The sequence below is a fragment of the Polyodon spathula genome, chromosome 5 (genome assembly GCF_017654505.1).
Source record: "Polyodon spathula isolate WHYD16114869_AA chromosome 5, ASM1765450v1, whole genome shotgun sequence".
NCBI classification, from domain to species: Eukaryota; Metazoa; Chordata; class Actinopteri; order Acipenseriformes; family Polyodontidae; genus Polyodon; species Polyodon spathula.
In genome coordinates, this window is record NC_054538.1 from 72,439,616 (window position 1) to 72,455,632 (window position 16,017).

Below are 16,017 nucleotides of genomic sequence, written 5' to 3' on the forward strand. Positions count from 1 at the left end.
AATAGCTACACACATATATGTTGCTGTTACACAAAAATGATGATTAAAAAATATCAGATTTAAGAATATAATATCTTCAAGCACTGTATAACTCACGTTGATGGATAGATCATTGCAATAACGGGTGTTTGATTGGCTTTACACAAACTTGGTAATTACAGTTTCACCTAGCGGTTTAAGGATGCCACTCTTTATTTTACAGAAACATGCCTGTCAGCCGGTGGTCTGAGTAGCTCCAACCCATGCTCCTTATACTTTACATAAACATATTTACAGAGGTGTGGACTGTAAATCAAACCCACAATGTTGAAAACACTGCTCTATTCTGAAGCCTCATAGATGGGAATCTCAGCATGGAGCCGGCCAAGAACGTTGACTGTGGATGGAGTCTGCACATGTGTATCCCTTACTCATACTCCTGCTGAAAGCCCCTTCCACCTGCCCCCCACTCACCATGCCCCCTACTCCTATCACATGGAATGCAGATCATGGGTGTCAAAGTATTGTGATATCAATGAGAAATAAATAACAATACTTAAAAAAAAAGCCAGCTGTGTTCTCATACCTGAGTCTGGAATTACCAGGTGAGTGGCATGAAAAGGAAAGGGAGTCTTTGGAGAATGCAACTACAAGAATATTTTATGGATTAAGCCCTTGGGCACTGCATCCCTTTGCCAGTGTTGCTGAGGATTGGGCACTTAGCTAAACACATGTAATATGGCACATTTTGTGCATTTTCGTATAACGCCCATTTGCGACACGCATAACCGTCTGCGCCGGGCACAAACCTTTCAAACACCTGGGCTGTTATCGCTGAGATTCACCCATCCATCCCCCCATGCAAGTAGAGGCTCCTTCTCTCCTTACATTCCTGAGCTCCTATCCACATATACACATACCACATACTGCTTCTCAGTTTGATCGCTATAGAAAATCACATTATAAAAGAATAATTAGTTTTAATACAAAAACTATTCCAAAATTCCAAAATTCCTTACAGAAGCATACCCAATCTACCCAATGATCACTTCTAGTGTTCACTGCAGCCTTTCCCTTCAGTTTACTTTTTTTTTTTTTTTTTTTACATGCCACCAAGCACCATTGTGTGTGTTGTACTTGGGAAGGCAGCTAGCTCTGTGATGCCTGGTGTGAATGACAAAGCTGCAAACCTAAAAAATGTCAACTTTTTAACTTAGTGTTTGGAATCACTATTTAAGCACCCTGTGGATTCTGCAACAATTGGTATTTTTACCTACACAATTTCAGACATTGAAAAAAAAAAGTGTTAATACCATGTTAATACCTGACCCCCACACACACACACGCACACATGGTCACTACCACTCTGATCACCATGCCCACTCACTCCACCACTGCCAATAACTACAAGAAGGTCTCCAAGAAAGACAGCAGTAGAGCAACTGACTGGTATGTTTTGTGCAGAGAACTAGAACTTTACAACTAGAAAAGTTAGGGTTTTTCACACACAAGCAATATTTATTCATAAAAATAAAAGTAAATTGTAGTAGCATATGTTTTTAAGAAGTAAAGGAAAGAGTTCAGCCAGATCCTGTATTACACCTGCGTTCACTATTATAACCATGCAAGCAAAATATCAGGATATTGAAGAGTTTATTGCTCTCACTAGTTTACTGATAGCTAGAAGTCTATGTCTAGATCTGAGTTAATGTTTTTATTACAAAATTACATACGCAACGGCAGAGGAGATATTTGGTGAAATTACTATGATTAATGACTGATCTGTGACATATGTGTTAAAATGTTAAACAACCTTGTGCTTTAATTAGGCATCTTAAACAATTTTTTAAAAGTCTCATGCATTTTACCATGTGTGGCATTTCTCGTACTATTTTTAATGAATTGCATGTGTGGCCTATTAAAGTCATCAATTAATGGTTTGATTTCATATGCACAACAAATCACAATTACAGAAGCAATGGGGTGTTCTAATAATATTGCACACTACTGTATAAGCCTGTCTGTGCTCTGATTTTTTTTTCCTACTAAAAATTGCATGAATACTTTGCCATTTGGTTGTGAATGATGTGTATACAAATGTGTACTGGAAAGCTTCTTTTTGTTGTCATTAATTTCAGCTTACTTGATTTGAATTTTAAGTTCCTTTTTACCCAAGCAAAATGCCATGAGCTGTATATCTGAGTGAATAAAAATAAATGGAAATAAAAATAAATCTTATAAAACACGTCACTCCTTTTTTATTTGGAATACAAGTGGACGTCATGCTCTGATCATAAAGATCTAAGAAAATGAACAATTTTTCAGCAAGGGATTGTCACATTGTGTCCTCCTTAGAGGCGATCAATATAGCAAAGGAGAAAAGCAATGCTGCTGTGATATTGCCGGATCATGTCTCCCTGCCACTAATGACCTTTGAACATGTGGACTCTCTTGAACAACTGCTTAAAGAGAAGAGCTGCATGGCTCAAATGGTAGTAATATTCATTATAATATACAGATACCAGAGAACAGTTTGTGATATACCAGTAGAAAGTTATACAAAAATTTTTAAATCTTTAATTGCAAAGACTTAGTCAAATATAAAGTTTTTGAATTACTATGCCCGTCAAATTCAGTCGACATATAAGTGTAAATATATATATATATATATATATATATATATATATATATATATATATATAAAACTGCAGTGTACAAAATTGAAGGCATATGAAAGAAAAGGTTTTTAAAAAAAAAAATGTACACAAAAAGTTTAAAAGATTAAAATTTTCAGCGTTAATTCAAAGTAATACAGTATATTAGGCACTTTAAAAGGTGTGTCTGTACTTTAAATTGTAGATTTCAATTGATGGTAATGTACTGCAAAACCTTTCTTATATTACTAGTACATAAAAATGATGGTAGCTTCTCAGTAGTCATCTATGGACAGTGTGAAAATTGCTTTATTTTTTATGCTTCATAACTAGTTCATACAAGAGGCTTTGCACAACTTTCAAGTTAGAATCATTTATTGATTGTTCTAAGACACAGCATACCCTCTTGCCTATCAATTTAATTTAAGTGAATTCAGGCTTAGCTTCACAAAATGTAGACCGTATTGCTCTAAATAAATACATATACTATACTGACTACTATGTTAGCAACAAATACCATAAATACCACACTGCAAATACCATAAATAAAAAAAGTTAAGAGCACATATCAGCAACATTGCTTTCTTAAATTGAAGACTATATCTTACTCTTGCTTTTACAGTTTCTGGTGGTTAAAAGGTTTTAGGTTTTAGGTACTGTAGGTTGAGAGCTAGCCTGTAGTGCTGGCATATTCCTTTTTTCACTTTTTACATTCATCAATTATTATTTCCACTTTTATGTGCCCCAATTTTAAAATCAGCAATTGTTATTCAACTCTAGTTACAGCTGTGGTCTGCATACCAACATGGGAGAGACAACACACTTGCTTCCTCCAAACATGTATTGCCAAGCCATGTGCTTCTTTTTGAAATGCAATTCTGACACAGACAACAGTGCTTTAGTGCCTATTTTAGGACTGCAAAGGAATACAGCCTTGCAGGTCTTGCAAGTACCTGGCTAGCGACAGGGGTTCTTCTAATTTGGCAACCCAAGGATCCTCCAGCCAAGTCCTTATGTAACTATTATGTAACTGAATCTTCAGAACATCAAATTGGTATTTTAGCTGCAACCGATTTGTTGCATCTGGTGTTATCTGTCTTTTATTTAACGCAACTATTGTACATATATTGCACAGTAAGCATTGTTTTATGTTCCAGTAAGTGATTCAGTCTTTCGGTTATGCTGAATCTACATTTAACGATGCATGTGTGAGCAAGCTTTTTATTTTCCTTTTAATTTAGTCAGCTTGCCTTCCTTGGAACCATTGGTGGGGTGGATGTATCCATCACCACCCGCAGAATAATGGCTGCCTTCCTTAACAGAGAATTGAGATGATAAAAAAATATATATATTCTGAGATTTATTACAGGCAGTCCTCGCACTTAGGACACAATTGGTTCCTGAAAGTTGCGTTGTAAGTCGAAGCACATTTTCCCATAGGAACAAAGTTATAAATTGAGGTTACATTCCTGACTCTTCAGCCAGATAATATAGTTTTTCAAAAATGACCCGTTATATTGTATATTTTCATATTTTATATTTATTTAACTTTTTACACTCAGCCCGGTGGTTATGCTTATATTACTCAAACACCTTAACGTCTAAGTTAAGCCCCTCATCACGTGTTAGAGTTCACAGCTCAGGTTTCGTTTTGAGTCAATTGCTCTTGTCAGACATTGTTAACAGCAAATAAATTTAAAACAAAACGAAAAACAAAACAAAAAAAACGCTAGACTAACTCAGGGTGACCCCGACAGGTACTGCAGTTCGGATACTGAGCATTGGCACACGACGCATGGCTCAGGTCTGGCCGTGTCGTAAATCGCCTGTAATTATATTCTAAAACGAAAGCCTGCAATAACTGTTTAGATAGTTCCACACGATTCTATTAGAACTATGTTAGGGGACAACAGTTTATTTAACAAGATTGTTTCCCTGGCCACAGTGGCACTGGAACTATTTTCAAAGTGACGGTGCTGAAAGCCATTGAACAAAACTCTAACCCCTGTATATGGTGGAAGCCATGCAAAGCTAAGGGGGTGTTACCGCACCCCCAGCACCCCTAGTTCCAGCGCCCATGCCTGGCCATGCATTTCGGCCACAGAGAATGGGAGTCATCTAGACTAGCATGGCCCATGCTCCAAGATATTTCAGAAAATGCAGGACTCAGAAATAGAGATCATGGCCATGCTGTTGCTTCAAAATGGGGGGGGGGGGGGGCACCTCCTGAAGACAGTGAGGAAGCAGCACAACCAAAATGACTTTTGAACATGAAAATGTCCACCTTTTCAGTCTCCTGTAGTTTTTTATTAATTTTTTTTTTTTATTGTACTTTCATTTTTTGTTCTTATACTTTCATGGACATCTTAATTCTTCATTTTAAGTTTGAACAACATTGTTAAAATAAGTTAATAAAGTCTTGTGAAGACTGAAGGAATTGAAAATATCTTGTTTTATACTAATTGAAAACAGGTGCTTTTATGTAATTATAAATATAAATCAACACACACACACACACACACACACACACGTAGATTTTCCATTGGGTCCATGATGGCGGCCCACATTGGGCCAATGGCTTGGGGCCAGCGGAACCAATGTGCAAATCTATATGGGGCCCACAGGGCTGCCAGTGGTGGGCCGATACTTGAGCTGTGTTGGGTCATTGCTGTCCCATTTGAACATGTTTGCTGGGTTGATGTGACTAAAGGGAAGGTTGAAGGACCAGTAGCATTAAAATCAGCTGTACAGCGCTGTACAAATCTGGAGAATTGCTGAATAGTAAATTCGTATTTGCAACCAATCACAGAGAATTGCAGGCGGGTTTATCCACTGACTGCTAAAACGAACTGGTGGCTATTCTCATTTGAATCATCACTCTCACTGCCCGAAGAGGTTAGACAACTGTAGTCTAAAAATAATGGTTCATACAGATACAATTTGTTTTATGTTGTAACTATTCTCTTCATCCATTATATTTGTATATCTGCGTGCAAATGGCTGTGCTTCATGTGTAGCTATAGACAACAATTGCAGAAATCAACACTGTCATGTCACATCACGTGCCATGTTTACAATGCAGCACACTGAAGCTTGTCACGGTTTGAACACTTTGTGCATCATAGTCCATCACAACAATATGAGGGACTGTAAAATATGACAAAAGTATTTGGAAACATATTTTCTATTGCAAGAAGTTTATATTCACTTCCAGTTCTCCACAGGCACCCTCTAAGAAACGTATGTTAATGAATAATACAAAATAGTTATTTTCACGTTAGAAAAATATTTTACAAGTTTCAGAACTTTTTTTTTATTTCTTTCAGTATATATTTTCTGTTGTTTTTATGTGCCTATTTAATTTCTTTAAACACATTCTTTACATTGATAGTTGAGTACTGAATATCTGATACAAATAGTTTGAAATAATTACAAAAAAAGAATCATGTCCTCATTTCCTTTTACCTTTTTTCTTCAAAATATATCTAAATAAGCTGCCTTAGATGCAGGATAAATCTCTTTGAATTTGGTGGAGGCAATTTGGTGGATCTCCGCGGAGTGACTATTTGTTCCCTCGGAAGGCAGGACGAATGACGTCAGTCCCCGGAGGTTGTTTATTGGTAACTTTGACATAACATGCTCAGTAAATACCTGACCTGTGGCAGACATATCCCAAAGGTATGGTTGTTTGTCATCTTCTCTTTCAGGGAACCGGGATTACATCCGTAAACTATTGTTTTTCATTCAGCAAAAGACCATTTACGTTCAGAGCCATTTTTCAGTTCCGAGCGTAATGGGGTGGTGGGGGGGGGGTGGGGGGGGGGGGGTGGGGGGGGGGGGGGGGGGGGGGGGGGGGGGGGGGGGGGGGGGGGGGGGGGTCGATCACTTTAAGTTTTTCCAAATAGTTTTATTTCCAAATTTCTTTTTTAACATGTTTTAAGCCGACCGGTATCACTTACAACAAAAACAAACCTGTTAGAAACATGTTAAAGGTATGATGACATGTACTGCCTTGTCTATGCAGTTTTTTTAGTACCAATCAATGATATGTTTTTCAATACCAATCAATGTTAATGAGAAAGCAACTCCTGACAATCTGAAAGCTTCTCTGCACATTTTACATAGGCTAATGCTTATGGTTTTATTAAGGAAGATTGAACTGTATTCATTTAGTTAGTAAAGCAGTGACAACATTTCATTTGATTAGTAAAGGAATATGATTTAATCTTATTGCACCTTGATCCATGTCTCAGCCTATACTGTTGACTAAAAAAAAATTAATAGCCAAGATCAGCAAATAAATTAGCCTTCATGAAATGCATGAATATACTTTCTCATGATCACTGATTCGTACCGGAAAATGGAATAGGCAGGAAATTTCATCATGCAATTAATACGTTTTTAACAGGTTCCTTTCCATCTTAAGCGATGCCCATCAGCTTACAACATGTTAAAGGAAGAATTTGGAAATACAAATATTCCAAGAAACTTAATGGGTTTGCCTACGTGGATTATTTACCATACTTAATAACTACTAAAGAAGGAAATTCCTGTTTCTGTAATCGGGGCAGCTTTTAAACAAAACTCAGAAAAGCTGATTAGTGGGCTTCATATATTACACACAGCCAAAAGATAGGACATTGAACGCATTTCATCACCTTTAATAGTAGAAAGGTGGCTGAAAAAGTATAGTATCTTTATTATATTATTATATTTAGAAAAAAAAAATGAAGTAACCATTTTATAAATAGGAATATTGACCTATGTAAAGTTTTTATACAGGAAGGGCCTGGTTTGCAGATTGGACACTGGAAGATAGCATAGAGTTAGAGATAGAGCAAGATAGAAAGTAGATACCAAAGAGAGAAGATGCAGTGTCTTACAGAGAAAAGGGACTAGATTTTCAGCAGTAATCAGCAGTACAATAGAGTCTCGGAATTTGATATTACTGAATTGCTACGCTGTAATTTAATAACTATACTTGTTCTGTAGAAATTAAATTACAAAGACAATAAAATAAAAACCCTAGAGTGTCCCCGTAGCTTGGAAGTTGGAAGTTATTCACAATATGTCCATACTGTCCCAGTATAAGGACTTACAAATCTAGTCACCTTATGCACATATTAACTTCCGAATTAGACAAGTAATTCATAGTTACAGTTTTTATCATTCAATTCTACTGTAATGGTTTATTTTTGCTTTCGGTGTCAGTATATTTTGTATTATTTATTGCAGGTGTATACAGCATCTTTATGTAAAATAAACTTTAAACATAGTTCAGGGTCAGACACTGAGAGTAATATCATTTCAGTCTGGACAATCTTGCGTTAAATAACCACCTTTATTATAATCCAAAATCTTACAAATCTCCAAAAGTATTGAAGCCAAACAACAGGTGAATAAAAATAAAAGTAGTTGGAGCATAGCTTAATCTCCTGGAGCATCTCGGTGCCACCTACTAAAAAATAAAACAATAAAATAATAAATCTGTGCGACGTACTCATCCCAGTGAACAAAAATGATTAGGAAGAGGAGCATCGCATACTCCTCCGCTTATGATAAAGTTGAGTATTAATAAATGATTTAAGTCAAGTAAAAAATGTGTGCATGTTGACATAAAATCAGTAACTGGATAGCTGGTGCTTTAATCTAGAGTAGCCCATAAGCAAATGCAGAATAAAAAAAATAACTAAAAATGACAACCCAAAGTATTAACCTTTCCAACCTTTTAAAATGTTATTGTATATTATATATATATATATATATATATATAGATTATTATATATATATATATATATTTATCTTCCTCTGTATGGACTTGTGTTGTATTTTTTTGTTCATATAGTTAGTTGTAACCTACAGAGAAAATAAATACAATAAACTATGCAGAAAGTCCTCTGTTATCTATGTTAACTATTTTATATTCAAGATCAGGCTTGTCATTTGGGAAGTTGAAAAGTATTTATTTCAGCTGTTTCAGGTATTTCAAAATGTATCTTTTTTGCAGATAAAAATAAATGATTCACACACCACATTTAATCAGTCTGACTTGATTTGTCAAAACAGTGTTATGATAAATCACTGATACGGGGATGTTTTGGAGCAATGAAATTGTACTTATTTGAAAAACACTCAAAGTAAAACAAACTGTACCAATAATATAAAAGGAATATTCTGACGGAATATTTAAAAAAAAAATTGATCAAATACAAGGATGTCTATTTTTTTCTCCCTTCTGTCACTTAAGGGTCTTTTTAGCCTTTAATTTATGACAACTTGGAAAGCAATTTAATTACAGACCATCAAGCAGAGTACCCTCCTTAAGTGCCATATGTCAGCTTTTAGTTTCAGGCAGATGTCTACTGAGCTGTGTTAGGACCTGCAGACAATATCACTCTGATGTTCATATACATGAGCAGTTAGGTCTATCGCTCAGAGTTACCATTGTCTCTGTCAAAAAGATTAAATGCTAGTGAAGGAATACAATTTTCCACCATTTTCTTTCCATATGTAGTTTATGTTTTCTGACACTTTAAATGTGATAGCAGATGTCTAAAATAGCCAGGGCGCCTATTACACTGTTCTTCCTCCACCCTGGTTTATGCCTTGTGCTTTTTGCAAATTTTGAAATGTTTTTTAAAGTCTTGATGTTTGTCATCAGCAGAATTTTCCATGATCGTTACTTAAGGCTACAATTCCAGTGACGTTTCTGACAGTACAATGTCCTTGTTTTTGCTTATGTGTTTGGGTGGCCTGTATTTGATCTAACTGTGATTCGACATTTCCACCAATTAAGATAATTCGTCCTTTGATTGAAGTCATTATATTGAATGATGTACAATATATGTGCAGTTATCAATACAGGGTTGGAGCCTAGACTTTAAGCTCAAACATTTCATAATAGAGATATGACAGTAATACTTGCAGCATTTCAAAGCCTCACTGAGCACAAAGTCCAACAGCATTCAGTAAATCTAGGTAGAGGTTGACACAGCAAAGATAATATCACCTAAAGCTAGTGCAACAAAACGTTAAATTCAGCAGGAGTAAAAAATAGCAGTACGGACTATTGCCTCAACTAAAATGTGGTGTTAAGATGTGTAAGCATGAAACTTGCCTATGTATCTCATGAATTCATACTGTATTTATTATAAAGCAACTCAAATGTTTTTTATGTTACCAACGGTAAGCATGTTGTTTGGGATTTATTAGTTCCATTAAGATTCTATTCTGATGTTCGGTCAGGCAATGTTTTAGGATAATCAGACACCAGTAAAGGCTTGCCACTTATTGAACAGAGCAACTCTACCAATCACCAAAACACAATGTAAGGTTTAAACCAGTAACTTGATGTTTCTCAGCTCATTATTGCATTATTGTCATAATCTCACCACATCACCAGAACCACAGTTCAAAACAAACAATTAAACAACTCATCTGCACAATCAAAAAGTGTCAGTCAAACAAAAAATTGTGTTAGTTTTTTTTTTTTTTTTGTTCTTTTACTCTTAAAAAGCATCATTTTAAACACGTAGTCAAAGTTTGTCATTTGACACACGTGCGTCAAAACAGAAGTGCTACAGCACCATTAGTTAATATATCTATATATATATATATATATATATATATATATATATATATATATATATATATATATAATATTATGTTATATATTGTATATGTTTAATAGTTCAAATATGATAGTAATTTACAGACAATTGTTCAGCACTTTATACTATCAGTGTATTGGAAACCAGGGGTGTAAAATGATAAGCAATGTTGGTAGTGCACCTGGCCCTTTTTTTTACCTAAAAAATATGTATTTTTAAATAGTACTCATTTAGATGATAAAAAATAGGCTTCATCAAACACTGGTGGTGCATAAGTACTACCAGGAATGCTTGACACCCCACCCCACAAGGACACCCACAAACCAATAGAGCCCAAGTTTAGTTTTGTTGATAAAAAGTATTACAAAATTTCTCATACAAAAACTATTTTGATAGAAATCTTGCATTTCCACAAATAAATGTGAACATTTTGGAAAAAAAAGAGAGAGAGAGAGAGAGAGAGAGAGAGAGAGAGAGAGAGAGAGAGAGAGAGAGATAGTAAAACAAATATTTTGCAAGTATTTGGATAGGGTGGTGATTGTATACAGGTATGATGCAGTCCAAAAAAAAAAAAAAAAAAACATAAATAAATAAAACAAGAAAATAAATAAATAAATAAACAAACAATTAAATAAATAGTTAGATCAATAAATAGATACACCTCTCCAGTTAAAACTGATGTTGAGTCATTTTAGGTGAGCAAGTCTTGTGTGCACATGCAGCCAGAGTTACACAGGCTTTTAAAAAGGTCAGGATGTACAATTACTCAGATTGGATGTGCCAGAAGTTGGGCAAATAGTTCTCTGGATCAAACTCAATGACTCCTGTTGGGAAACAAAACAGCCTGTCTGTCTTTATATTGCACTGAAAGATTGGCAACTAACATAACTAGAAACTACAGTGAGCGGCACCTTATACGAAGGATATGATTTAGATTTGTTTTTATTATACTTAAAATGCAACAATATATTTTATATAGTCCAATCTACACGAACAAAAGTGTCTGAAATAACTGTTATTGCCTTAGCTATAATTATAATTGCATTAAGATGTGGGGAAAATAATATTTACCTGCTGTCCATTCAGTATGATGGACTCATTTGGACTGGCTGTTTTGTGGTTCCAAAGCAAGTATCTGTGTTACCAACTTAATCTGTGATTTCAAACAATAGAAGATGTATTTCCACATGTGAAGAACTTTTTTTTTTTTTTATTCCCTTTCATGGTCTGTCAACAAGGGGTTTCCCTGTTAAAGTGTGTATTATGCATAATATCTTGGCTTATCCAACAACACTTGATGATAACTGATCAGGGAACAAACACTTCAGTAGACCATTAGACCACCAGTAACAGATTCACATGGAAACATTCAAAAGAAAGACAGTTGAACCCGAGAGACACGTGGCAAACCCACATGCCTACGTTCATCTCAAATGTTTTCTTGTTAAGGTTGATTGTTTGTTTCATTTTGAACTGGGGTCCAGTTTCTTTGATTCCCCCCCCGCCCCGCCCAGATCAGTCGTCTTCCAGTTTCAGATGCATGAGGTAACTCACTTGGTTTTGCTCAGATTGCATATTTCCACAGGAAACATTTTCTGGCAAATTGTTTTGAACAATGATGACAGTGTGTGCTCAGGACAGCTTCCTCTCCCCCACCCCCACCAAGTTCTATGCCATGGTCTCCTTGCCTGGCAATCTTCTGTCGTTAAATGTGTGCATGTTGATGATTTCTTCTGTTTTTACTATGACAGGAGCCTGGGGCTTGTGTTTGAGGCGACGTTGACACTTCAGAGACACCCTGAGCTCATCCACCATGGCGCTACAGAAGGACCTCTGTGGAAGAAAAGAAAGGTTTGAAAAGAAACCCCTGAAAACAAACTGTAGCTGCACTGTCAACCATTGCTGGATCCCATTGGCACTTGCCTAGAAGCAAATAGGAATCTGGCATGAGAAAGCTCATAGACTTCCAATTTGCAACTGCCTTGTGAATATGCAGTGCATAACAACTAACAAGTTTTCCACAGTGTGACTTGCTTATTGATGCTTATTATATTTCCACAGACTCAAATCCCATGTATCTACATGCCTAATTAAACTGCTGCTTCTTTTTCTTAAAAGCTAAAGTGGCATTTGTAAATCCTGCCCAAAACCATGCACAGCTAAGACGTACCCAGCTCTTCTTTGGGATCATGGCGTTCTTAATTATTTTGTTGGACTTGTTTGTTTTAAATTTCAGTTCTCTGCATTACATATATTGTTCCGCTAAACCTGTTTATTTTGTCACCTGTAAAGTTCACCACACACTAACAATGTATTTATTTTTAAATGTTTTCTCGATGCCCCAAATTGTACAAAGAGCTAATCTTTTTTCTTACAATCCTAAAGATTGTCATCCTTGCCAAACCATGTGGCTAAGAGTAAACTAATCTGGTTTCCGCCAAATGAACCCATTGTTCGGGTATTAAATGATAAATTGTTCCGCTCTATTGTCACTGACCCTACACACTGTTGTGTTTGGTGAAAACCGATTACATGTGAATACACGAAAATAAACCCCTCTAACCTTAATTATATATATATATATATATATATATATATATATATATATATATATATATATTATAATATATAGTATATATATAATATATTTCAAGTTTTACATTATTTAAATTTTTTAAACAACTATGCATGTTGTATTTTTGGTATCAAACCAATAAAAGCAGAAATAAAAGTGATAATTGTTATAATTATAAAACTGCACTCATTCCAAATAAATACAACTTTTCTATGTTTCTTTCCATGTTTATAGTTTAACTATAAAAAGCTTTTTTATTCTTAGCACGTTTTTCTTTTTTTTTTCTGAATGGCAAACAAATCCACTAAAGCTACCAAACCACATTTAATTAGGCAGCCAGATTGATGTCTCATGTTCTTTGAATAAGTTTTAGAATTGTAATTGCTTTTTTTTTTTTTTTTTTTTTTTTTTTTTTTTTAATAAAAATCCATGCTAACAAAAACTGTATCCATTGTTGTTTTGCACTCCATATATTGCTGTCCTCCAAACCCCCTAACATCTACAACTGTGACTTTAAAACTGAGAAGCTAAAAGCACCCCTGTAGACTAGAGTGAAACCAAAGGTCAATGGTTACACTCTGGTGTACCAGCAATATCTGAGCACTTTTGTGGCTGCATGTGTGCTTAATACATCTGGGAGTCACCAGGATATTAGGAATGAAACTGAAAATGACATAGTGATTCTAAACATGAAGAATACTATAGTTACAATAACTGTGATATTTCATACCTGTACCATGATGTTGTTTCAGGTTTTTATTCCCTTGCTCTATCTTATTGCATCTTTTTTCCATATCATGATGTCTAACACTTATTGCACGAAAGCTTTCTAGATACCAATTTATAACCTGCTCTTAATGCGTCCCCTTTCTATTATCTAACTTAAATGGTTTATCACTGGACATCCTTTGTGAAAAAAATAAGATTTCAGCAGCTACTTCATTACCCACAGCCTTGTATAGTATTTGATGACTTGATAAAACTGCTTAAAACCAGTAATAGCAGGTCTCTCTTTTAAATATTCAAAACATCAAGCAAAATACGTAGGTAATATACATTTGAATACAAGGGAAGATGCAAGTTCATTCTCAAATTGAGGTTGACCATGAAGGACTGCATCTTAAACAGAAGTCCATGAACAGTGAACAGTGTGTGGATTGCCCAAAGTATACACTGCAGGAATTTGGAGATGTTGCAAGCAATGCTATTAAATAACATGGTAGCTATTTTAAACTGGTTCAAATTCTGTTGCACTAATATTGAGATTTTTTTTTTTTTTTTCCTGCACACCTATGTTGCTTTGCAATGGTTTTAGAAGCTAGTGGAGTCAAATGTTGACCTTGGGGTGATGCGTTGACTTGAATACAATTGGAAAAAATTGTGTGCCATAAAGTGAATTATATTATTACCATGCAGTAATCTGAATATGATCACCCTGTTTAGAAAATCTTCATAACTCTGAATATTGTTTGAGAGAAATAATGTAGTCATTATTCTTAATCAGGACTAAAACTTTTGAAAGCATATCAAATGGATTGTATCATGAGCAATGTATAACACATGTATACAGTGCTCTTCTCAAGAATGACATTGTTAGTTTTTAATGATGACAGGTGATTACAATACTCTGGGTAATGCATGGGGTTTAGTGTTGTGGTTACCAGTATTTAAAGTCCACCAAGCAAAAATCTATACATTCTGCAGCTATTTAACTTGTATTAAAATAGCTATAACTTATAAAAATTGCAATGGTAAATTTGCAGTCATCTTGCAGTTTAGCATGATGGCTCAGTGCTTATACTATGTCATTACCATGTGTTGCAATACTTCTCTATGAATTGTCATGCTTTCCAATACTCTTCCAAGATATTCATTTATTATGTATTCAGCAGTACACTTTTATAAAGGTCCATCAGATTTAAATTGTGTATGGAAAAGTCTAATCAGGAGGTGACAAATCCTGCAAAGTACAGTATCATCAGAAATATTAAGGGCTGGCACTTATGGGTCAGAGTCTATGTAATTGTTGTACTATATATATATATATATATATATATATATATATATATATATATATATAGTAGAACGCTGTGTTGATACATGTAAAATAACTGATAAATTGATTATTACTTTAATCGTGATTTGTCAAGAGCAGTTATTGTATTTTTTCCATGAGGATCTACTAAACAGATATCAATTTCTGGTTTTAAAATTGTGATTTTAAAGGGATCCTCAGATCACAAAAAATGACTTGGGTATTAGTCAGGATGAGGTAGACATCATCAAAGCATCTTTATCAATTCTTCCAAACATGATACAGTGCTTCCTTGTTACTGCCTGAATCATTCATTCACAAATCTGGTTAATTGCAGGTATATTAGGCCTTCACTAAATCACTGTCCTCAATATTCTGCAATATCTTTAAGGGAAATTCAAATAACGAGGAATCACTGTAACAGCAAAGAGCTTGAAATGTGTTTTTCAGTGATTTGCCTCACACAGCATCACATCTTTTAACACCAGAGGAATGCTTAGACAAAGGTTAGCATTAAAAAAAAAAACTGTGGACCTTTAACTGCAGGTTTTAGTTGTAGAAGACATAGTAACAACACAAAACTTTGATCTTTGCACATGGAAGCACAACCAAGGTCTGGCCTAGAGAAAGTTGGCTAGTATTTTGTATTTTATAAATTAATGTTTCAACCACCTCTGTATACCCAGCAGGAAATTGGACCATCACCCAAAATGCCAGGGAAATATTTGTAATTTAGTAAACAAATGTCTTTGGGGGATTCTCAACTGCTGCACATTTGTAAAGCAAATTCCCAATTAGTAAAGACACATTTTGTTCAAAAATCTGGCAAGGAATGGCTCATATACAGTATAACATACATGTTTTGTAACAATGGCACATCATGGATTTTTTTGATACAAACTATTGCAGTCATCTACGTTTCCAGCATGCAAGTATGTAGTATGTATGCAGTAAACATGATGTATGGATTAAAGCCAAGCAGGTGGCAACACAATGTGTGGAAATGTCAACCAACCTTCATGATTCTACTGTACTGTAGATCTGCCAACAATACTGATACAGAATGATAAACACGCCTGGGATTAAATGTGTTGAAGTTTACTTCATCTTTTATTAAAATTGTTAACAAGGCATTTGACGTTGTGGTCAAATAGGATTCAGCGG

General features: G+C 35.1%; 1 protein-coding gene across 1 annotated transcript in view; it reads right to left on the reverse strand.

Annotated features, from left to right (window-relative positions):
• Positions 1-11,820: 11,820 nt before the first annotated feature.
• Positions 11,821-16,017, reverse strand: part of LOC121316280 (glutamate receptor ionotropic, kainate 2-like) — a 182,444-nt gene continuing 178,247 nt past the window's right edge. Inside the window, exon 16 of the mRNA XM_041251260.1 lies at positions 11,821-12,076. Within this exon, the coding sequence (XP_041107194.1) occupies positions 11,912-12,076 (165 nt within the window). The 3' untranslated portion in view covers positions 11,821-11,911. The remainder of the gene's footprint in view (positions 12,077-16,017) is intronic.